At 51.5% G+C, this 24,659-nt stretch overlaps 1 protein-coding gene across 18 annotated transcripts in view; it reads left to right on the forward strand.

The window, feature by feature from the left end:
• Positions 1 to 22,003, forward strand: part of MYO18A (myosin XVIIIA) — a 148,339-nt gene extending 126,336 nt beyond the window's left edge. For 13 of the 18 annotated variants that reach the window (XM_081844027.1, XM_081844028.1, XM_081844012.1 and 10 more), the window contains 6 exons: positions 1,851 to 2,036; positions 3,811 to 3,950; positions 5,292 to 5,336; positions 10,147 to 10,269; positions 12,545 to 13,893; positions 20,436 to 20,576. In XM_081844027.1, the coding sequence (XP_081700153.1) occupies positions 1,851 to 2,036; positions 3,811 to 3,950; positions 5,292 to 5,336; positions 10,147 to 10,269; positions 12,545 to 13,892 (1,842 nt within the window). In that variant the 3' untranslated portion in view covers position 13,893; positions 20,436 to 20,576. Of the gene's footprint in view, positions 1 to 1,850; positions 2,037 to 3,810; positions 3,951 to 5,291; positions 5,337 to 10,146; positions 10,270 to 12,544; positions 13,894 to 20,435 lie in introns of all 18 variants that reach the window. The other 5 variants (XM_081844015.1, XM_081844022.1, XM_081844024.1 and 2 more) reach the window with 3 other exon arrangements.
• Positions 22,004 to 24,659: the final 2,656 nt, after the last annotated feature.

Consider the following 24,659-nt stretch of genomic DNA (forward strand, 5'->3'; position numbering starts at 1 on the left):
CTGCCTTGAAAGGATGGAATCTATTTTTCTCCCTACATTACATGCTGTAATTACTTCACACAAAGTTAAATCTATTTTTCCAATTCACCAAAGCCCCCCTGATTATTCTACCCACGCCTGGGGAAAAAAGTTTCTCTCTCCTCTCTCTCTCTCTCTCTCTCTCTCTCTCTCTGGCGCAACTCCTCAGCCGCCCCCTTGCTCTTTCCTCCGCTCTCTCCCTCCCCCTCGAGCCAGTTCTCCCTCCCGCCCCCCCTCATGTAAATTCATAGTGCCGGGTTCGTTTGTTCCATTAGTGCTCGGCGGGGAGCGATTGGGCAACGCTTATTCCTGAGCTCCGGCCCCGGTAATTGCCGCTGTCTGCTGCCATTATGTGCAGCAGATGAATATTGATGCACCAGCCCTTGCACGTTGCGGCTGTCTCATCTTCACCTGCCATGGAGCGGGGAGACGGTGGGGGTACCTTCACCCCTTCTCAAGGGTGGAGAGGTCAGGGAGGTGCCTCGTTTCAACTTGTTTTTGTGCTATCCTGATACCAGCCTACAGTGAACCATAAGAACATAAGGAGAATCAGGCCAAAGGGGTCCCATCTAGTCCAGCTTTCTCTTCTCCTCTCAGTGGCAGCACAGGCGTCTGTTGTGGGAAACCTGCAAGCAGAGCGTAAGCACAAGAGCTTTCTTCCCTCCAGTGGCTTCCAGCCACTGGTATTCAAGACCAAAGCTAGTATTGATGGCTAGTAGCCATCAATAGCCCTCTCCTCCGTGAATCTGTCCATTTCCCAGGCCATCCAAGCTGGTGGCCATCACTACCTTCTGTGGGAGCAGGTTCCATAGTTCAACCATGCGCTGTGTGAAGGACTATATCCTACCTCCACTGCCTCTGAATACCTGTGAATCACAGGTAGAGTGCTCTTGTGCTTGGGTCTTGCTTGTGGGCTCCTCCCTGGAGCATCTGGTTGGCCAAGAGGCTGGAGTAGATTGGCCTGATCCAGCAGGACTCTTGTAAAGGGAGTAGTCTTATCTCTCTCTATGAATGGGCCTAAAATTGGTTACTGGTCACGATGGTTATTTGCTTCCTCCACTGTTGGGGGCATTAATGCCTCTGAATACAGTCATACCTCAGGTTGAAGTTGCTTCAGGTTGAGCGTTTTCGGGTTGCGCTCTGCGGCGACCTGGAAGTAACGGAACACATTACTTCCGGGTTTCGCCACTCACGCATGCGCAGATGCTCAAAATGACATCATGCGCGGAAGCGGCGAATCGCGACCTCTGGAATGGATTCTGTTCGCATCCAGAGGTACCACTGTACCAGTTTCTGGGAGTCACAGGTCGAGTGCTCTTGTGCTCAGGTCTTGCTCGTGGGCTTCCCACTGGGTCATCTGGCTGGCCACTGTGAGAAGAGAGTTCTGGACTATGTGGACCCCCCATTGGCCTGATGCAACAGGTTTGTTCTGATGTTCTTATAAAGGATTAGACAAATCCACAGAGGGGAATAAGGTTATCACTGGCTGCTGGCCAGCAGGGCTGTGTTCTGCCTCCACTGTCCATCATCAGGTGGCATTAATGCCTCTGAATACCAGTTTCTGGGGAGAACGCTGCTGCTGTGCTCAGGTCTGCCTTGTGGGCTTCCCATTGCGAGCATCTGGTTGGCCACTGGGATAACAGGATGCTGGACTAGATGTTTCCTCTTTGGCCTGATCCAGCTGCAGCCAGGCTCCTCTTCTTCACCTGGGACCCCAAAGAGCTGCTGTCAGTCAGTGTAGACAACACTGGACTAAATGTCCCCAGTAGCCTAACCTGGTATAAAAGACTGCTTTCTAAACCCCTCTGTCTCCCCTTGCCCGCTCTGCCCAGAGCTTGGCCACCCGCCTGAAGGAGAACATGGAGAAGCTGACGGAGGAGCGCGACCAGCGCACGGCGGCTGAGAACCGAGAGAAGGAGCAGAACAAGCGGTTGCAGCGCCAGCTGCGGGACACCAAGGAGGAGATGGCTGAGCTGGCAAAGAAGGAGGCAGAGGCCAGTCGCAAGAAGCACGAACTGGTATGGAGGGGGAAGCGTGTGTGTGGCTTTTGGGGGGACGTCCGCCTTGCCCATTGCATTGCTGGAACAGAGTTATGGAGTAGTAGGGGTGGAAGGTACCCTAAGGGGACAGCTAATCCAACCCTCTGCAATGCAGGAATCACAGCAAAAGGATCCCTGGCAGGTGACCACCTGACTTCTCCTTAAAACCATCCCATGAAGGAGAGTCTGCTACCTTCCAAGGGAGTTTGTTGCACTAGGGAATGGTTCTCACCATCAGAAAGTCCTTCCTAATGTTAAGTCAGACTCTCCTTTCTCGTCATTTGAATCCGTTGGTTTGGATCCTTCTCTCTGGAGCAGCAGAAAACAAGCTTGCTCCATCTTCCATGTGACAGAACTTTAGATATTGGAAGATGGCTATCCCATCACCTCTCAGTCTTCTTAAGGCTAAACAGACCCACCTCCCTCAACCGTTCCCCATAAGGCTTGCTTTCCAGACGCTTCATCATCCTGATCACCCTCCTCTGCACACCTTCCAGCTTGTCAATGTCCTCCTTAAACAGAAGTGGACCCTCGGCTGCTCTACACCTGCTGCAGCCCCCTCCATTCATTAGACCACTCCTGGCTTCTCATGGCTCACCATGAATCCTCTTCCTGTTCCACCCAGTCTCTCAAAGGCAGGTTTTCCACCACCCTCCCTCCCTTTCCCTCCCTCTCCTTCCCTCCCTGCTCTGTGTATTTTTATTCTAGCTAGCACCCCCAGCGAAGCCCACCAATCAGAGCCAAATGCAAAGTAGTTGTGGGGGAGGTGGGGCCGAGCCAGGTGCAAACTGGAGGGTCTGGGATGGAGCTGAGCCCTTCCACTGTCCCCCCAACTGGGCTAAGCTGTCTACGCAAGTGCAAATTTATGTCCAAGGTAATTGCAGGGTTAAGAATTTCCAGCAGTGTTTTGAGAACCAGAAATGAACTCGCAGGCGTTCCATCTAAAAGAGAAGCCTCTCCTGGTTCCTCCACCTCCTTCCAGCCTTTCCTAGCTTTCTTCATTTTGGCAGGCTAATTTAGGAGTGGGAAGGAAAAACACACCATTGTTGTTAAATGGTTGGGAGTCAGAAATCCTTGATATAAAAAGGACCTCCTTCACTCAGCGCATAGTTAAACTGTGGAACTCCCTCCCTCAGGAGGCAGTGATGGCCACCAACTTGATGAATGGCTTCAAGAGGGGATTGGACACCTTCATGGAGGGGGAGAGGGCTATCGATGGCTCCTAGCCATGATGACTCTGCCTGCCTCCACAGTTGGAGGCAGCAGTGCTTCTGAATACCAGTTGCTGGAAACAGCAGGAGGGGAGAGTTGCCCTTGCCTTTGATTCTGCTTGCAGGGTTCCCATGGGCATCTGGCTGGCCACTGTGAGAACAGGAGGCTGGACTAGATGGGCCATGGGCTTGAGCCAACAGGCTGGTCTTGCAGAACTATTGCAGAGATCTAACAGTTTCTTCCTCCACCCCCTGTTCTTGGGTGCACACTTGGTTAGGGCAAGACCCTTGGCTTCACCATTGCTCCATGCAAACTGATGGAGCCCCACCCTGCTGGGACACCCCTGCAGGAACACTTGCTAGTGATGGGCAAGAGGTTTGCCTCCCTCCACTACTACTTGTACAGACTAGAGAGCTGGGTTGCCAGCAGCAGCAGCAGCAGCATGGGCCACTTGCATGTGTGGGGGAGAACGGCACAGCGGCATCTGCAAGGTCCCTGTTAGCCTCCCAGAGTCATTCTCTCTTCTCTCCTCCTTTTCCAGGAGATGGATCTGGAGAGCTTAGAAGCTGCGAACCAGAGCTTGCAGTCAGACCTGAAGCTGGCCTTCAAGCGGATCGGTGACCTGCAGGCTGCCATTGAGGACGAGATGGAGAGTGATGACAACGAGGAACTCATCAACAGGTAGGCGATGGGTGGGGACCGGGAGCAACCAAATGAGCTGTCCTTCTAGGCATCACTGCGTAGCCCTTGGCTCACATAAGAGCATTAAGCAAAATCCTCTTGTCGGGGTGGGGAACCTGCAGGCGTCATGCAGCTCCTGCCATTCCAGGCCATTGGCTGTGCTGGCTGCTGGCAGCTGAAGTCCAGCCCCAGTTGGGGGGCACCATGTTCTCCACCATGGGCCCGAGGCAAGAGGTGGCTAAGCAGTTACCTCTGGGAAGCTCCCAAGCGGGGCGTGATGGCTGTGGACAGCCAGAGGTAGACTGCCCTTGGACACAGAGGCTCCGTGGAGCTATTATCACCAATGGTTGTGGAATAAGCTCATCTTCCGAACACCTTTTAAGCCACCTGGGCTTAGCAAGTCACTTTGGCTTGTAAGTCACTTTGGGTTGCCCTGGGCAAGGTAAAGTGAGTAACAAAATCAGATGATGATGATTAAATCCTCAACAGATTTTGATACTTATTGTAATTACACGCTAAAAAAAAATAGTTGTTGTTGGGAAACATAAAATACAGTAGTGGGTAATTATTATAACCTGGGTATCCTTTTTTTAAGGAAAAAAGAAAAGAAGCATAGGGTTGTATCCCACTAAGCTGTACTCAGAGTAGACCCCTTGAAATTAATGGGCCCAGTTAGCCTTGCCCATTAATTTCACTGGGTCTACACTGAGTTGGATGCAACCCGTATAATTTTATTGAGCCAATATAAATTGTTTTCCGTGGGCCCGCTCTTCAGGAGGGCTGGCATTGGCTACATCCGGGTATTTTCAGTGCCATTGTAGTTCCCATCAAAAACTATTGCGGAGAGCAGTTGAAAGAGATGGGCATGTTTAGCTTGGAGAAGAGGGGAGTGAGAGGAGGTGTCATGGCCATCTTCAATTATCTAAGGTCAAGATTGTTTTCTGCTGCTCCCGAGGGGAGGACCCATACCAATGGGTTCAAATGACAAGAAATGAGATTCCGACTAAACATCAGGAAGAACTTTTTGATGGTAAGAGCTGTTTTACAGTGGAATGGTCTACCTCAAAAGGGGATGGACTCTCCTTTCAAACAGAGGTTGCATGTCAGGAAGTCTTTAGCTTCCTGCTTTGCAGGAGGTTGGCCTGGACGTCCCTCGGGTCCCTTCCAGCTCTACGATTCTATGAGCGAATCCCCCTGTTACGCTCTTCTCTCCCCAGCTATGCTTCTCGTTTCTGGTTGCCCATCTTCCCTTCTCCCTCGTCCCTGTCCCGCCTTCCTGTGGTGTTTATTTTGCCTGTTTTCTCCCCCTCCCATTCCCCCCTCCCTCCCCCCGTTCTCCAGTTTGCAGGATATGGTGACAAAGTTCCAGAAGCGCAGGAATAAGCTGTGAGGATGAGTTTCTCTCCCTTGGTTTCTAGTAACCCCTTTGTTACTTCTAACCTCAAGCATGCCACGGAGGGGAGGTGGGGGGCCAAAGGGCCTCCCCCACCCCCCACAATGTAGTTGCATGCCCCCCCTTCCTTGCGTGCGCATTGGCCTGGTATGCTCTAACTCTGTGTTTGCTGTGTCCCAAATGGGAAACTAATCGTAGGATGGGAGGGGAGGAATTTGTGTGTGAAGAAGGGGTTGCTGGGTCGAGCCTTGCTTGGTTTCTGATCCTGGAGGGGGAGAGTATTGTCTCCATATATGTCCCCCCCCCCCCCGAGATAAAGTAAGATTCTAGTCCTCAGGGCCGATCCAGCGAATAGGCACTGCCTCAGGCTGCAGAAGCTCCCGAGTTGATCACCCAGAGAAGCAGTGCTCTCGTCAGTGCTGATTTGGAGTGAGATCGTGGCCATTTGGGGCAAGATCTTGCCTGAAATCCCTCGAGTGCTTGTGGAACACGCAAGGCGGCGGAACAGGACGCACTGCTTCTGACAGCCCTCGTTCTGAAAAAAAGGGTTGATTTAAACAGGAGCAAAGGAAGCTGTCATAATTTTGTATAGTCAGATCCATCTAGCTCAGTATTGTCTACACTGACTGGCAGCAGCCCTTTCACGCAGTGAGTCTTTCTCCCAGGCCTACGTGGAGATTGCACGAGGGACCTTCACCACGCAAAGCAGATGCTCTGTACCGCAGAGGCACAGTCCTCCTCCAATTCTTTCCTTCAGTTCTCCCCCCCCCCCAGTTCTTTTGTTGGATCACCTGTCGTTATGGTGAATTCTGGTGATTCTCCCAGTGGGCACACCTGTCCAAGTGCCCCCCCCCCCCCGTGGGCAGTGGATGCATTGAGGATCCAGCCCACCAGGTCTCCTGGCATTACACACACAACATTTTTGAGCAAACGCTTCAAAATTGTTCTGTGTGGCCACTGCAGAATCTTTGCAGGCAGACCGATTGCATAGAAGGGCATTGGCTGTGACCCCCACGTTGGGTGGTTCCACCGGGTGTGAGGCTACCTAGTGGGTGAGATAGTCCTGAGAGAACCTCAAAAGAGCTTGCTGGTCTAACATCCTGTTCTCACAGTGGCCATCCAGGGGCCCCCATGGCAAACAGGATCTGAGCACAAGAGCCCTCTCCCCTCCTGGGCTTTCCAGCAGCTGGTATTCAGAAGCTGGCTGCCTCCAACTGTGGAGGTATGAGATTGTTGCTGGCACTGTAGGGAGGTGCAGCCTTGTGGAGAATCGTGTGCTAAATGGGTGGGTGGGCTTCTTCAGCCTTCTTTTTGATTGCTTTACTGCCTCGCTTTAGGAGCTTGGAAAGGGGGGAGGGGGGCAGAGACTTCCACCGGGAAGATGCTTTTGAGCATCAGGAGTTTTTGATACCTGGAATAACTCTGCTCATCATAGGATAGAGAGCAGCCAAAAATTCCAACAACCCGGACAAAATTCTGCGTGCCGCCCCGTGACTTCTCTCTGAGCCCAGGATCCTGGCTCTCCTGCTGCGATGGCTGTGATGGCAGAGCCTCTTTTCTCCCCGAGCCGAAGATGGGCTTGGCTGTGGCTGTGGCAGGATCTATACGGGCTAATGATAAATGTAATCTTGTGTAGCAGTGATAGAGGGCCGCTAGAGCCTTGTTGTCACACACAATTAATGTCCCCCACAGTTCAGTCTGCGTTTGTTCGTTCCCCGGTGATTTGGATCCCAGTTAACTAATGGAACGCCAGCCTGGACATAAATTGCCTTTGACAGGAGGTTTAATTCCAACAATTTAAAATCTCAGCTGCCCCCCTGAGTTTGTTTACGGGGCTCCTTAGATTTCTTTGCGGTTTGTTTCTTTCTCCCGAGCAAACAAAACAAACCCAAAAACACCCTGTCTCCTGGCATTTATTCCCAGAGAGGGAGATGTTGGGTTAATCAAGGGGACTTCGTTGCTTTGAATTTAACAAGGGAGATTCGGATTCAGGAGAGATGCTTGCCCGTTGCCATGCTCTTCCCTCGATGGAGGAAATGAAGAATAGCGTTCATTTTTAAGTTCACATTAGATATCCATTAAGAGGGGGAGATGTAGAGGCTGTTCCTGCAAAGTTTCCTGGGGGGGGGGGTTTAGTGGGAGGGGCGGGGGTGTTCCCCCACGGTCGTTCCACTTAGCTCCCTGAAAAACCAGGCAAAGAGTTATTGAGCCCAGCGAGGTGGGAATGAGAAATAACACCCCGATCTGCTCGTAAACGCACTTGTTATTGCCGTAATCCTAATGAAAGCGGTAAACAGCCCCTGTATTAGAGGAGAGATTTATACGGGGATGGCTCTAAATGTGTAGGAATAGTTCCTGTGTCCCCCCCCCCTTAAAACCCACGCACAACTGTGCTTTTCCGTGCTCTAGGCAATCAATACACTTATGGACGCTGCCTATAAATTTAGAGACTTTAAGCAGGATGGGGGCTGCGTTTACGTGCCCATATAAATCAGGCCTCGCTACCCTGTGGCGGGGGGGGGGGGTGTTTCGGCTCGCTTGCGGCCATAAATCTTTGCCCAGCCGAGTAGCTGCTGTTTGGGGCCCGCTAAACTCCCAGTTTACCAGGGGACAGCGGAGTGTAGCTCTTCCCCGCCATTGCCTTAATCTGATGCTCTGGCAGAGGAGGAGGTGGAGGGCTGCAAGAAAGGAAGCTTTGCTCCCCTTTCCTGTCCCCAGCAGCTCTGCAATATCCCCCTTTCCTCCCTCTCCTTAACATCTGCCTGCTGTCTCTACCATTTATTATCTTTTCAGGCCCGTAATTCAACTGGCAATGGGCTGCTGGGGTGGGGGGAGGAGATGGATGCCAGGAGTCTGGGCTGGGGTGGATGGAGAGGAAAGGTGTTATGAGGTTTCCCCTCCCCCTTTCTTTTAATGAGCTGAACTCATCGTATTGGCAGAGGAACGAGCCTTTGACTCTTTTCGTTAGCCAGCTCTTGGGGGATTTGAAGGTTTAATGGGCCTGCCCTCTCGGATGTACCTTGCCTTGAGGGGTCTCTCTCTTTCTCACCGTTTTGTAGATTCTTCCCTTTCGTCCCCTCTACAACATCCTCAATTTTCCCTGCACAGTCCTGTTCTGAGCCTCCCCTGTGGGAAATATCTCTATGATATGAACGAGCAAGGGGTGGGGGTTGGAGGTGGCTTATTTATACCGGCTTATCTGATACGGCTCCTTTTCCTCCAAAGACATGGGAGTTTGGTGCAAACATGGCTAATTTTTCTGCTGGGAATCTCTGGCCCTGTAGGGATCCTACGGGATGTGTGTGTGTGTACGTATGCTCCTTGTGAATGCAAACAGAAATTTCTTAGCCTCCTCAACAAACTACAGCCTCCAGGAATGGAGAAGGGAGAAGCCAAATAGAAATACACCCTTTTAACTTCATTGTGGTTGGAGGCTGCAGTGGGGTGAGAGAGGCCTTTTGGAATAAGTGGGTTTTGTGGGGGGTGGATTTGACTGCGGTGGGGGGGGGGGGAGAAAGGGGTGCCACTGTCAGGTAGCCTGAGGTCATCCAGGGTTGGCTGGTTGGTTTATTTTACTGCATTTATATCCCATGTTTTCTTCCAAAGAGCTTGTGATGGTGTACGTAGTTCTCTCCCCACTCTAATAAGCCCCACAACAACCCTGTGAGGTAGCTTAGGCTGAGAGAGGCAGTGACTGGCCCAAGGTCACACCAGTGAGCTTCAGATCCTAAGCACTAAGCCAGTTGGTAAGAAGAACTGTGCTTGCTGCCTGCCTGAGCACCATCGTAGGTCTCCTAGGCGCACTGCTCTAAGCAGATCCTCAAAGGCAGGAGCATATTGTGAGAATCGGGAATGACATCGTGGCGTAGAAAAATAACTTGAAGCTGACGGTTGGAGACCCTTGAAGGCAGCTCGGCAGTTACCCACAGAGAGGCTCAAGAGGCTGTCGGCTGTCTCCTTCTCCGCAGGGTAGGGTGATGGATCTCAGCATAGCACAGACGTCTCCGTCTCTGTCTCTCTCCAGCTCTCCAGGCCAGTGGGCATGCGACGTTCTTCTTTAAAACACATTTCAGGGATGGAGAATGGCGCAGGCGCACAAACCTCACCAGCCCTCTCTCCCATGCCCCTGACATTTGACCAGGTTGGGCCCTTTCCAGGTGCAGCTTTGTTTAAGCTGCCAGAGACGCCAGTTTTTCCTCCCCCAGAGAGTCAAAGGTGCATCAGGAGGAGGTTTTGAAACATCTGGAGGGGTGCCAGGGTGGGAAAGACTATCCTGCACCCTCCTCCTGCCTTCACCTCTGGCAAAGAAGGCCCCGTAGGCTTTTGAGCTGTTTTGAAAACCTTCTTGACCCGAGGGCTGAAAGTTGTGTGTGTGCAGACTACAGGAGGTGAAGCCTGCATCCAGCATAAGAGAGCCTGGCTGCTGGATCAGGCCAAAGGGGGCCTCTCTAGTCCAGCATCTGGTTCTCACAGAGGCCTACCAGGTGCCTCTTTACAGCAATTCTCCCCACTTACGATTTCCAGCACTTACCCTTTCAGCAGTGGAGTTAACCTTTCTCTCTGGCCTTGGCCAAGGTCAGGAGGGTGTTCCAAAGGACTTTTAAACCCCAGTCCCCTTCATCAGCATGTGGCACCCTGTTCTAGTCCAGGTGAGGTTTGGGGGCGGGTCCCTCCTCCTCGACTGCCGATTAACTCTTTCTTGGCTGGCCCTCCTAAGTCCCTTTGTTGTGCATGTCGAATGCGATCCTGGCACCTGCCCTGGGAAGGACAGTTCTGATGCCGCCCTTTTCCCTCCTGTTCCAGCGAGGGCGACTCGGACGTCGATTCTGAGCTCGAGGACCGTGTGGATGGTGTCAAGTCATGGCTGTCCAAGAACAAGGGGTCTTCCAAGACGGTCTCCGAGGACGGCAGCCTGAAGAGCAGCAGGTTAGCATTATGAGGCCTGGGAGGACTTCCCTCCCCTTCCCAGCCTCCATTCCTCCTCCTCCTGCTGCTTTTACCCACCTCCTCACCACTGGAATTGAGTTGGTGCAATGCATCCTGTTCCCAGCATCCACTTTCTGTCTGCATATGGGGCCTTCTTCTGGGAAAGGATTCTTGCAGGTGGGTTCCCAGGAAGAGAATTTCTCTCTCTGTCCAGAGACTCCAGGCAGTGAGTGAGGAGATGGGATCCCAAACTGCAGTTAGCTGTGGCTGATGGAATGGATCCCTTTCGTCTTCCCCTGGGCCACTTCTGGGGCCCCTGGAGCTTGGCCAGACATCTCCTGAAACTTCACACACACACACATTTTCCTTGCAGGCATTCTCAAACCCCACTTTACTTGGGAGTGGGTGAGCGTCATCCCAAGGGTTCCAGTGCCTTCCTTCCTCTGCACCCACCTCTCTTGGGGAGAATGTCAAGTAGGCCAGGAAGGGGCGCCTGGGGGGCGTAAGAACATAGGAAGAGCCCTGCTGGTTCAGGCCACCCAGTCCAGCCTTCTGTTCCCACAGGGACCCACCAGATGCCCCAGTGGGAAATCCACAAGCAAGATTTGAGCATACATGCATGCATAACTTTATTTGTAAGCCACCTTTCCACAGTTCAAACCATGCTTACGGCAGCTTACAACACGGGGGAAAACACATGACTGCAACATACCAAAAGTAATGAAAACAAAATGAAACATTAAAAAATACATAACCATATGGAACAGTTTCTGTATAAATCACAAGGAGATCTAAAGCAACCCAGGATTCCATTCAGCAGCCTCAGCTTTTGTAGCTGGAGTCAGTCGGGGGCCTCCCAAACCAGATGGGAAAAAGCCTTCAGGAAAGAAGGGTCATCCAGGACTCTCAGCACAAGAGCACTCTCCCCTCCTGTGGTGTTCAGAAGTCGTGCTGCCTCTGGCTGCCGAGGGCAGAGCGCAGCTGTAGTGACTAAGGCCGGGGCAGAGGGGTCTCTGCAGCCTTGGCCACGAGCCCGTCCCCCTTTCCCCTTCCCTCTGCAAGTTCCTGAACCCTCAAGAGCACAAACTGAAGGCAATCCTCTCTCCACCACCCTGTCCTCCTTATTCCACCTCCATTCCACACGCTCAGGCCACTGGAAGGGGGTCAGTGGCTATCTGTCTGTTGGCTACTGAAGAGGGTGCCTTGCTGGAGCGGCCCAGCCAGCCAGTCGCCAGCCCTCTCCCTCCCCTTCCTCTCCCCTCACTCAGAGTCTTTGGAAGTGACCAGGAACCAGACGGGCTATTTATAGGACACCTGTTGCCATGGCAACCAGCCGCACTGAGCCGCGGCAGCCTGATGCTGATGGCGCGGGCTGAGCCGAGGGTGCCTGCCTGCCTGCCTGCCTGCCTGCCTGCCTGCGGGTGTTACAAGGGCCTTTTGTGTTCCTCCGAAGTGGCAGGGGAGACGATGATCCCTCCCTGGGGTGGGGTGGGGGTTGAGAAGCCCCTCCCTGACCCCCTCCCCATGCCTGCAGCTGAGCGGGTGCAGAAAGGGTGGCAGGAGCGGCGCTAGTGGACCTTGCCCACCCCAATCCCAGCGCACTCCTTAAGCAAGCACCTGCTAGCGGGGATCAGATTGGGCGTTTGCGTCAGAGCCATTTCCCACTTTGGGGATTCAGCCCCCCTGCTACCCCCCCAAACACACTCCTCCCCTCCCCCTTCCTTCCTTCCCCCAAAGCCACCCACACGTGCCATGTGCCAAGCAGAGGAAGATCTGAGGCACACTCTTAATTGGTTTAATTTATTCTTCGGCATGGATGTAAAACATTTTGTTATGGAAGATAATGCCCCCTTTTTGCCAATGCTGGGAATCAATTGTTACGTGCCGCCAGCGTTTTTCAGGTAGTTGACAACAAAATTAATTGAAATCAATAGCGGCTTTTTTTCCGGGGGGGGGGGAAGGGGGGAAGCAATGGTGTAGAACAATGCCTTCATTTGCATGATGCTTCCTGTGAAGTTAATTCTTTCGCAGACACAGTGTTGGGCTGTTTTCTTTCTGGATCTTCTTTCTCTCCCTTTCCCCCTCCCACATGCTCAGTCAACCTCTCCCACTCTTCTTCTTCCTTCCCTCTCTCTCTCTCTCTCTCTCTCTCTCTCTCTCTCTCTCCCCCACACCCACACACTCACGCTTATTCTCCTATCCGTACCCCAACCCTTGAACTTACTGTCTCTCTCTTTCTGTGCTCTCCCTTGCTCCCTTCCACCTGCCCCGTCAGAACCGCCCTGAACTCACTTGCTAAAGAGGGCAAGGAGGCTGACGAGAGGCCCGCCTCCGTCATGAGCTCCCTAAGCTACAGGAAGCGGGGCAACCTCAAGGACTCCATCGGGGGCAAAGGGGACGAGGAAACCCTCTTCTCCACCCTGAGCGAGCGCCCGGCCTCCCCCACCCGCTCCTTCCGCAAGGCCAAGCGCAACTCGGGGGCCAGCGGCCTGGACGACAGCAGCTCTGTCGCCTCGTGGAAGAAGCCCACCAGAGTGGTGGACGACCTGGACGAAAGGGGCTCGGTCCTCTCCCAGCCCTTCTCTGAAGCCAGCGGCCAGCTCTGCCACAAGGGCTTGGAGAAACGCTGGTCCATCTCGGCTGCGGAGTTTGACAAGACCTCAGTTCTGTCCGCTCCCATGAGTCACGGCGGGGCCTCCTGGAGCGGCCTGGATTCCCGGGAGCAGGACGCCAGGTCATCCCTCAGCTTTGCTCTCTCCAGCCCAGGCAGCTTGCGGCGGAGCACCTCCCGCCTGGACGACCTCAGCCCTTCCTACAGCCGCCCGGGCTCCCGCCTCTCCATGGGCCACTCCCAGCTGGACGACGCAGCCAGCATTGCCCCCAGCGACTCCTTCTCCCTCTACAGCCAGCACTCCCTTTCCCGCAGCCTCTCAGTGCCCCCGCGGCCCCGCAGCTCCGCCGCGGATGAGCTTCAGGCAGAGGATCCCGACATCCGGCCCGTCAGCCACCGCAGCTACCTGGACCCGGACCTGGAGGCGGCCATCAACGAAGTGCTGAGCTACAAGCCCGTCAAGTTCAAGCGTTCCAGCCTGGATCCTGACTCGGATGGCGACGACGACAGGAAGAGCGTGCGGAGCACCAAGAGTGCCGTCCTGGCGGAGCACTCGGCCGAGCACCCGGCCAGCAGCCTGCGCAGGTCAGCCTCGGCCTTGGATTTCTCCAGGCCTCACGGCACAAAGGGCAAGAGCCGGAGGAGGAGCTCCAGCGAGTCCTCTTCCTCCTCCTCTTCGTCCTCTTCCCCGGAGCGGCAGCGGAAGAGCTCCAAGAAGCGCTCCAAGAAGTCCAAAAAGAAGTCCAAGAAGAAGAAGAAGCAGCGCTCGCGCTCGGGGTCCTCGGAATCCTCTTCCAGCGGCTCGTCGGGCTCCACCGTCTCTTATCGCAGCAACTCCAGTGTCAAGAAGGGCCCCAAGCGTGCAGGCCCGGGCTCTGAAGGGGAGGACGTTTCCAGGGAGGGCCCCGAGGCCGGGAAGTCCAACAAGCAGCTCAAGAAGGAGGAGAAGCAGCGCAGGAAGGAAGTGGACAGCCTGATGATGAAGTACCTGTATCGCCCGGAGAGCGACTAAGGCAGGTGGCATGGAGGCAGTTGTGTGCCAGGTGTGAGCACGGCGTTCCTGACTAACCTCTAACAAGGGGGAGGGGTGGGAGGCCCTCCAGACTGGATTTGTGCCTTATCCTGGATCAACGACAGCTCAGCTTACCCAACCGGAAGGATGTCCAGGTTCTTCTTCCCTGCATGCTGGCAGCGGATGGACGGCATGGGTCGCCTTAGCCTCGGAGTGTGCATGTGTTTGGTGTGTCTCCCACTAACCTCGTCCTCCAGGACTTGCCTTCCTTTTCAGGCTGGATCCTGACTCCTGTGCACTGGGTTTCTGGGTCCTCCCTGCTCAGTCAAGGGGGCGGCCCCTAACCTACGTGACACAGGGTAGTAGTGGGGCATTCGTTGATTTCATTTCATGTTTTGCATCGATTCCTATAAAACATCTCCAGGAATTCAACAATAACAGCACCAGAAATTATATATATATATATAATCTATTTAATCAGCTGGGTTTTATCCAGTACGGTGCTAAGCACCTCATCCTGTCTGCGCAAGGATTCATAGGGTCGTCTAGTTGAAACCCCTACAAAGAAGGAATCCATGCTTGTGCAGCAGAACTCACCACTACCTCTCTTCTTCCTGAGCATGCTCTAAATTTCTTCTAGGTTTCTCCTCAACCCTCTGGAGCAGATTTGGAAAGGGGTGAGAGGAAGAGAGTGGGATAGTTTCCATTGCACCAGCCGAAATCCTTAAAGCTAACATAGCGAGCTCATTTGGATGCAGCCCAACGAAAACAATTTCACAAATTTTATTTAAGACATTTGTATACCGCTTAATCGCTTGTGTTTCTCAGCGGCATACGTAAAAAAAAGCCAAACTGGATAAATTGAAACTGTGAAATAGAAATCTATGATAAAATCTAGTGTTATCTTGAAAAGCTTGCCAGAACGAGGAAGCCTCAGCCGTGCGCCTGAAGTTCTGCAGGGAGGGTTGCCTGTCTAATCTGACTGAGTTGAGAGAGGGCTTCCACAGGCTTGAACGCACTGATGGTAAAAGCGATTACAACAATTTCATATATAAAAACAATTTCAAGTCCAATACAGATAACGGGCTGGGATAAAGAAGAAGAAGAAGAAGAAGTATATCTCCATTTATTGGGAAAGGGAGGTCTTTGGATGACGTGGCCTGCCTGATGTTGAAGCCGAGCTCCTCTCTTTGTGGTTGGAGCAGGGCTTTTTGCTGTCAGTGGTGGCCTGGCTGGCTGTTCCTGCCATGCAGAGGTTCTTGGCATCATTGGTTGGCATTATTATTATTATTATTATTATTATTCCCCGCCTTTTTCCTTGACAGGTCTCAAGGCGGCTTACAGATAAAAACAAGAATTACTAAAAACATGGGAAAATCTATCATTAAAAAACAATTAAACGTTGATAGAATTAAAACTATGCAGGTTTTGGTGTCCTCGGGTGTCTTCCCGTGTAAAAGTTGGGGTGTCTAGGCGACGTTTCGACGAGGTCTCACTCGTCATCTTCAGGCTGGTGCTTTCGGCTTCTTGTTACTGGAACAGAGCAGGATCTCAGTGTTTGAGTTCCTATAAATACTGTAGAGGGGGTGTGGTGTATAGCCTCCAATGTTCTGGGCAGAGAGGAAGTTCCCAGGTTAGTGTGCCTTTTCTTCTTTTGTTCCTTAATTACTTGAGAGATATCTTGAGTGATTTCTTGAGTGATATCTTTTACTTTTACACTTTTACACGGGAAGACACCCGAGGACACCAAAACCTGCATTCCTGTACCCGTGAAAATCTACGAAAGCAATTAAAACTATATACATACAGATGCACCTCTGCGGGGAGGCAGTTCCACAGCTTTGGGGCTGCCACAGAGAAGGCCCTCTCCCCCTGGGCCACCACACCCCCGAGCCGCTGAGGGTGGAGGAACTACCAATCTCAGCACCTGAGAAAGTTTGTAGGGAAGGAGGCGATCTTTCAGCTATTTGGATGTGTTGTTGTTGTTGTTGTTGTTGTTGTTGTTGTTGTTGTTGTTGTTTAGTCGTGTCTGACTCTTCGTGACCCCATGGACCAGACAGGCACTCCTGTCTTCCACTGCCTCCCGCAGTTTGGTCAAACTCATGCTGGTGTATTTGGGTGTATGTATATCTAAATCAGAATCCCACTTGGCCTGGTCAAAAATCAAGCCTCCGTCCAATAAATGCATCCCTTTTCTGGGCAGACCCAATTCCAGGTTGAAATCCAACCTGAGTTTTGGGTGTGTATGTTTCTCCTGTCTGAATGGACTATTCAGGGTCAAGTGAGCAAGCCCTCCTGATTGCCACCAGGGCAGATCTGCGGAGCCAACCAAAACCCTGCCAGCCCTAGGCCACCGCTTGCCCCAGCACTTTCCCCACCCACCAAAACCCAAGGTGCCCTTCACGCCTGCAGTGTGTGCCACCATGTAAAGGTGCCAGGCTCTGTCCAGCTCTAGAAGGCCATCATTGTGCAGGCCTGACCTGGAGGATTGTGCCCCCCACTGCCTCCAACCTCACAACCAAACTTCTCATCTTCTCCTAGTTCACTCCCGTCCTCCTGGCCACTGCTGGCTTGGTTTCATTCTGGCGGGTGGCACAAGAGCGGCCAGGGTGCATCCACCTTGGCCAGAGAGAAGAGAGTTCCCAGAGGGGGGCGGGGTGGAGAGCCATAAGAAAGCCGTGTCTCTCTCGGAGTGTCACTGCTGCTCTGAAGGCTTGAACATCTCCTGATGAGGCTGCGTTGCGCTTGGCAGCTGCGCACGCCCAGGTTGGGAGCCTTTGTTTGCCCACTTCGAAGATGTGACAAGGGAGAGGCGGCTGTGTGTGTGTGTGTGTGTGTGTGTGTGCTTGCCTGCCTCTGCAGCAAGCATTTCGAAGAGAAGCAATGGCAGCGAAGGCAAGATTGTGTGCGCGTCCCTCTCCCCCCTCCCTGCCAATCCCTAACAAAAATTTATTTGTGTATTAAATGGTTTCCGACAGCTCTGAATGGGAGAATTATCTAGAAAAGAGAGACTGCATTTTCTCTCTTTTTATTTCCTTCTCCCTGCCCCCACCCCCTGCACTTTTCTTTCTTTTTTTCTTTTTTTTTTAAAAAAAGACATTTTCTCTTTTAAATGTTCAATTACTATTGCAGCCTCTCGCAGCTGGGGGAATGTTGTGCTTTAGATTTCTTAATGCACTTAACGCTCCAGCTGCCATAACAAGAAATGGAGCTGGGAGGGGCAGGATTGGGTTCGGGTGCGCGAGTAAGAGAGGGGGCGGGGGGGGGGAGAAGAGAAGAGAAGAGAAGGAAGAAAATGTGTCTCTTTTTTCCCCTCTAAGCAACTGTGCAACAGGGTGTGGAATTGCTGAGAGCTGGAAGGAGGGACAAGGGAGGTCATTTAGTGAGTCTGTAATGCAGAGCCGCCTTTTCTCTCCCGCCCCCAAACCCATCTTACACTCCCTGTTTTCTGTGATCACTCCTGCAAGTTTCACACAATTTGGCCATGTGTGTGTTTGCGAGAACAGCAAAAGATTCGGTGAATGTGCCCAACACTGTGTGCATTGTGGGAGAAACCTGTGTTGTTGTTTTTTTAAAAAATCAATCCAGGTTTTTGTCCTGAGAAAGAAGGGTATCAAAAGTCTGCAAAGCACATCCCCCCTCCCTCCTCCATGGCATTCTGGAGTGTCAAATAGTTTTATGGGTTTTATGGATTCCTTTTACGGCCTGGCCTGTTGCTCTTTTGCCACCCTGAGCTCAGGGCGATGCTTCCTTGTCTCTAGCATGGTGGAGTGGGGCTTGATTCATTTCACAGCTGAATTGCTCCGATTTGCACTCCACAAAACACAAACCGAAACGGCAACCGTCCTTTGAAATTCGCCTGAATTTTCCTAACGATCTGAATTTTTCCATGTGCAAAAAAAAAATGCATGTGCTGGGGTTAAAGTGTGCATAGAAATGCATAAGTTAGTGAAAAGAACATACCAAAAAATGCATTACGGTCATGAATGTTTCTTGCAAAAATGTATTAGGCAGGATTACTACTTATTTTATTTATTTGTAACATATGCTGCTTGATTGTAAACAAAAACAACAACAGAACAGCCACCTCAAAGCTGTTTGCAATTAGGATTGCATACAAATATGTCTGCGTTAGGAGAAATTTGAAGTAAAAGGCTGCTGAATTTTCACACACGCACACGAAAAGTGCTCTGATGGTGTTTCCTGCTTGGCAAGGGGTTGGACTCGATGGCCCTTGTGGTCTCTTCCAACTCTATGATTCTATGATTCTATGATTTATATATGGGCAGTGACCATTTTGCAGTGACCTGGAACACAACCGCTGCGTTTGCAAACTGACATAGCAATGTGGAGAACTGAAGTTAAAGATTGGGAAAGATGGGGAACTTGAAAGGGAGGGAAATGGGCAGCTTCCACCCGTCCTTCGTCTCCAGGCCATTTGGGCTTATTTAATTTATTAATTTATTGCATTTCTATCCCCCCACCCCACCCCCTGGGAATTCCAGGTAGTGTGTGCATGGTTCTCCCTTCCTCCTCATTTAATCCCCACAGCATCCCTGTGAGGTAGGAGGCAGGTCACACCCAGCGAGGGCTCCATGGCTGAGTGGGGAATTCAAACCCTGGTCTCTCCCAGATCCTAGTCCAGTTCTCTAACTGCTGCACTGGCACTGCCTCTCCCTTGCACTGTGCAGGCTTCTGTTTGGTCTCCTCCTGGTTTGGAGAGGCGTCGCAGCTGGTTCCCCCTCCCTCCAGTCTGGATGAGCCTGAAACCTAATGAGGATGAAGAGATCTGAATCAGGATTCCCAGAGCTGTAGAGGAAACAGCTGGATCCGCTCGGATCCTGAATTGATTTCAGCTGCCCGACTTCCAACAAATCCTCGCAAGGCTCAAGTGCTGCATTTCCCATTCGCGTGTCTGGATTTTACATTTGTGCCATGCCTACAGCGGCGTTCTCCTAACAGAAGACAGAAATGCTGTTTCAGACGCAACTTAACTAATTTGTGGGGGGGGGGGGTGGCAAGCAAGGCTCAATTGCCAGGCTCCCATTGCAGAGCTCCCCTCCAGCAAATCCTTCGTGCCGGGAGGGAATTTCCAAATGGCTCCGCGTAATGAGCGAGTTTGCGAGGTTATTTCTTCTCTCTCTCCTCCCCCCCCCCTTTTCCCCGAGCGTGGCTTGCAACAGATAGGGGTGAAATTTCCAACAAATGCCTGATTTGCTACAGATTATTTGCTTAGCTCTGCTAACTACGGGGGAGAGTAAATCACTGCGGAATGCCCTGGAAGTGTCTGGGAGAGGAGAGGAAAAAATATAAAATAAAAATGAATAATGAGCTCTCGTGAAAGTGAGCTGCTGGCTTAACAGTTTGCCGAGGCAAGCAGAGACCCAGAGGAGATGGGGGGCCCCATCTATGAGCTGGGAAGAGAACCCCTGAACGTCCCACCTTGAGGAAAAAAGCTCTATTTTAAATCAAGCTCTGCTTTTTGCAAATCACCTGTTCCTGAGAGAGAAGTCTTCTCCAGCCAGCTCTGGCAGAGGGCACATAAGCCTACTCACGCCCCATAACCGCACCATCCAAGCCCCCAATTTCGTAATGAGCACAGGATTCAGTCTTCTGAATATTAACACCCTTTCCCCTTCTTTTTAAAAGAAGCCTCATCTTTCTAGTCCCTAATACAGTGTGAGATCCTTGATGAGATTTCAAGCCAAGTGGAGGCAGAGGTTGGGAGGCACTGTGCTGGAATGCCAGTAGTAAATTGCAGGCACTTCATGTCTTGCCCCTTTAGCTTGCAGCGGCAGAATAAATTGTGTACAGCAAGCAAAAGTGCATTGGCGAACCCACAATTTATGTGCATTGCAGGAATCTGCTTTTCTGGGCACAGGATATGGGTTCTGAGCTGCTGTCCTCTCCTCGCCCTGGTTAGGCCAGAGCACTCAGAGCTGGCTTTGAAAGCAGAACTTGGACCAGGGCTTGGGGATGTTGGAGGCTTCTGGTGGAAATCACTTCTTCCTTCCATGCCTGGAACAGAAATCAATCCAGCAAATGCGATTGGGATTCACTGCTATTGTCACTTTTAGTCTGCAAACGATATGTAATAGATCACACTCCTCCTCTCAATTTACATTGTATTTCTTTGCATTGAAAGGGGAGCAATGCAACAACAAAAATTGGCGTAATTTCATCACAGCGAGATGGATCATGTGGCAAAAACTGAGTTGCTCCGGCCTGGTTTTGTAGGATGCGGCTGATGTGTGTGTGTGTCGGCCAGCATTACAGGGCACAGCAGTGACCTTCCGGGGGGGGGGGCGGGTAGCAGGGTGGAGAACAAAGGGCGTTTTTACAACTGATACTAATCATTAGGCCTTCTTCTGCACGTGTGTGAATAGATGGGATTAGAAGCTGAAAAAAGGCAGCTTTTAGGGTGTCAGTCTGACACGGGCAGGTGACCAGCTTGGAAAACGCAAGCCGCTGAGCCTCCACTTCACTCAGAACAGGCCTCTGCCTCGGTTTTTGACCTTGTCCTCTTGTTTCCCCCTCCCACAGCCCCCCCGGCTATCGGAAATCATTTACCTACGACAAGTCAGACGAGGAGCGAGACACTTTTGACGGCGCCCACAGGTCCAAGCACTCCTCCCGGAGCTACCTGAGCGACAGCGACTCGGACAGCAAGCCAGCAGAGACCACAGCGTAGCCCCAGGCAGGAGCAAGGCTGGCGGGCCGTTCGCCTCCCGACCCTCTCGCTCTGTGGTTGGGCATGCCGGGCGCAAACGGAGGCACCCCTCTGCAGCACCAGCTTCCGGCCAGCGCGCTTCCAGGTAGTCTCTCTCTCACCCCTGCCGCCAGCTTGGGGGCACCGCACGACCACCGTCCTCTTGCATTGGAGAGAAAGGCAAGGACTCTGCGAGGCCACTTGTTCCTTGCGGCAAAGAGGTGGGCTGGGGGTGGGCGGCCTGGCCACCCTGCTCAGCTGCAGGGAGCCCCACCCCCCACCCCGCCACTGCAGCCAGGCTGACCTGTGTGTGTGCCAGAGGGATTTTGCGTTCCTGCCAAGCTTGCCTCCGGTGGCCCCGTTTGTGGCTGCAGGACTGTTCCGTGGACAGCAGAGGATGCCAGTCGCCTCCTCGCTTCCTCTGTGTGTGTGCGTCAAGGTGTTGGCGGGGGAGCCCTTCTCAACGCAGTGCCTGCCCCTCTTACATTATAATTTAAATCCGTTCTGACCTTTGTGTGATGTCCAAAGAAACGAGAAACAACCCCCCTTTTACTCGAAACATTTTTTAGAAAAATAGCTGAGCCGAAAAACACAGTCACACTCTCTGTCTTCTGCCTCCCAACCATGGGAGAAAAACCCACCTGCCCCTCTAGCTCAAGTCTTTTGAGCACACACAGCTCATGCCTTGCACGCTGGCACACTAAGCCACATCATTTCCATGCCCGCATTTTCTTGCACTTGGATTTGGGGGGTGGGCACAGGGTGGTGGTGGTTCTGCCACACCTTCTGAGCACCCCTGAGAGGCTCCCTACCTCCAGGAATGCTTTTGTTTTTAAAAGAAAGAGCGGAATGTATCGTCTCTGCCTTCTGCCGTCTCCACACACACACAACCACCAACCACACGCGCTGTCTTTGCGCAGGGGGTCCCAGGTCCCACCCCTTCCGGTAACCAAAATGGCTCAGTCGTCTCCCCCCCCCCCCCCGGCTTGATCCATATTTTATCGCTCATTTTTCTCTGCTGCTGCTCCTCCAGCAGACTTCCAAAGGAGCCGCTTTGCATTTTAGCTTCCCAAAACACCCTTTGCTTCCCTGGCCAGGAGCCCCCCACCTCCCCCCCCCAGCCCCAACGCTCACCTATAACCCTCACTAAGTTATACACAAGACTGGACTCTTTGTGGGGGTGGAGAGCTTGGAGGGGGGAGTGCTGGGGGCGCCCCGCACTGCCAAGCTCCTCTCTCTCTCTCTCTCTCTCTCTCTCGTCTGGGTTTGGTTTCTATTATTACTATTTTTTGCACTACTTCAGTTGTGCGTTGGATTTTTTTCTAATTTTATTTTTGGTTCCCTTCCCTTCCCTTGTCTGTCGACTTTAAATAAAATAAATGTCATTTATGGGTAGTGTAAACCCCTCTGGCCATTGGTGTCTTCTCTGAGAGTGTCAGTGGTGGACTCCCCACCTGAGGATTTTAAACAGAGGTTGGATGGCCCTCTGTCGGGGATTCTTCATCTGAAATTCCTGCATGGTGGGGGTTTGGACAAGATCACCCTCGGAGATCCCTTCCACCTTTATAATTGTGTGATTCTATGGTCCTGGCCAAGGGAAGGGGTGGAGGAGATACGTTTCCCCATATAATGGGGCCATAATTCTGCAAAAGACCCACAAACCTCTACAGCTGGAAGCACACTTTGTTCTTATGCTGCACAAAAGAGTGTGGAAACATAAAGATCATCTGCATTGACAGGAGCCCACCTCTCTGTGTGAGTCCCTGACCTGGGCATTCCTCTAGTCCACGAAGAGGCAGGTCCAGCACACTTCCCTCCTGTAGAGATGCAGCAGGCAGCTTCCTTTCGTCTGCAGGTAATTCTTCCCTCTGTGTCCACTTTAGAAGTGACACAACAATTCAGAGGTGAGATGGAATTGGGGGGGAGGGGACGGGAGTTCACTCTTGTTTGCTTTTGGATGAGAAACTGCCTCATTCGCACTTTCTGAAAAAAACGATCCAAGCACTGGAATGCAGACCTTGATTGAAATTTGCTCTTCTCTGAATTTTGCAATGCAGTTTTCCAGCCAGCTAACGTTTGCAGAAATCATTAGGGGAGAAAGTGTGTCTCACAGTGCACCTTCTGTGATAATAACATGAACAAATGCATTATATCAGAGAAAAGTGCACACAAAAATGTGTTTATTTCATGGGTAGGCAAACTAAGGCCCAGGGGCCGGATCCGGCCCAATCACCTTCTGAATCCGGCCAGTGGACGGTCCAGGAATCAGTGTGTTTTTACATGAGTAGAGTGTGTCCTTTTATTTAAAATGCATCTCTGGGTTATTTGTGGGGCATAGGAATTCCTTCATCCTCCCCAACAAAAAATATAGTCTGCCCCCCCCCAAGGTCTGAGGGACAGTGACCGGCCCCCTGCTGAAAAAGTTTGCTGACCCCTGGTTTATTTGAAGAAAATGCAGACTAATTTTCATGCAGATGTTTAAATCCACAGAAGCTGTGGAAATGTGCAGAACAGAATTTCGGATCAGAAAAAAATTAAGAAACAGAGATCCATACCCAGTAATTGCCTGTCCTTGGCAGCAACTGACTTAGAAGAAAATGTTGTAAATCTGTTGTGTATTAAATCTGGCATATTAACTTTTTTAAAAAAAATAGACACACACCGGGCAACCTGTAGATGGTGTAGTGCTGGTTCAAAACACGCCCACCCCATTTCACAGCACCAAGTGCAGAAGCATTGCCCCTTCCCCCATGCTGCTGTAAATTAACAACCGTTGTGGTGCAGGAGTTAAGAGTGTTGGAGAGATCAGTGTTCAAATCCCCACTGGGCCATGATGCTCGCTGGGCAACCTTGGGCCAGTCACTGCCTTGAAGGCTGACCTACCTTACAGGGTGGTTGTGAGAATACAATGGGGAATGGAACTGTGCACGCCACCTTGAGCTCCTTGGAAGAAAGGTGTGGTATGAATGCAATAAATAAATCAGCCTCCGCCAGCATGGCAAGTGCTCAGGGGGTCATGGGAGGTGCACCCCAACAACATCTGGAGGGCTGCTGGGTCCTCAGCCTTTCATTACTAGAACCTGCAAGGCAGAGGTGGTGACAACTCTGGGGGCAACACTGTCACACTGTTGGGCGAAGACTTCTGTCTTCCATGGCAGGAATAGTAGTAGTAGTAATAATGAGAGCCAGCGTGGTGTAGTGGTTAAGAGCGGTAGTCTCGTAATCTGGGGAACCGGGTTCTTGTCTCCGCTTGTCCACATGCAGCTGCTGGGTGACCTTGGGCCAGTCCCACTTCTCTGAAGTCTCTCAGCCCCACTCACCTCTCTGGGCAGCTTCCAGCAAAATATTAAAATACAATAAGCAAACTTTAAGAACATAAAACAAGGAGCAAACTTTAAGAACATAAGCAGAGCCTGCTGGATCAAGCCCGCCCAGTTCATAATCCTACTCTCCCAGTAGCCAACCAGATGCCCCAGTGCAAAACCCCTTGTGGTTTCCAGCACCTGGCATTCAGAAGCATCGCTGCCCCCAGTTTTGGAGGCAGAGCCCAGCCCAGCCCAGCCACCCGGTCGGGTAGCCATCAATAACCCTCTCCTTCTAAAGGCATTTGTCTTTTAAAGCCATCACTGCTTCCTGTTTTAGAGAGTTCATAGACTTTTTCATTCTGTTTTTTTAAAATAATATTTATTAAAGTTTTGAAAGTTACAGAGAGAAAAAAGAAAAAGAATTAAACATAACAAAACCATACAATACAATACAAAGACAAAAATATTACATATACGTAACAAAAGTAAAACAAAAACAATTTTAAAAAAGAGAAAAAAGAAACACAACCAATACTTTCAATGTTATTAACTTTCTTTTACTTGTTTTAGCGACCTCCTCACACCTCCCTTTTTTTGTATTCCACTTCGATTAATTGTTTCAGCAAATCCTTTCCATCTTCCTCAACTTTCTGTCCTATCATTTAACTTAACAAATTCTAACATTATTTTTTCCCTTTAATCCAATTACAATCTATTATACTTAAATCTTTATAACATTTCTGCTAAAGCCAT

This window comes from Podarcis erhardii, assembly GCF_964252035.2.
Source record: "Podarcis erhardii genome assembly, chromosome: 16".
Classification (NCBI taxonomy): Eukaryota; Metazoa; Chordata; class Lepidosauria; order Squamata; family Lacertidae; genus Podarcis; species Podarcis erhardii.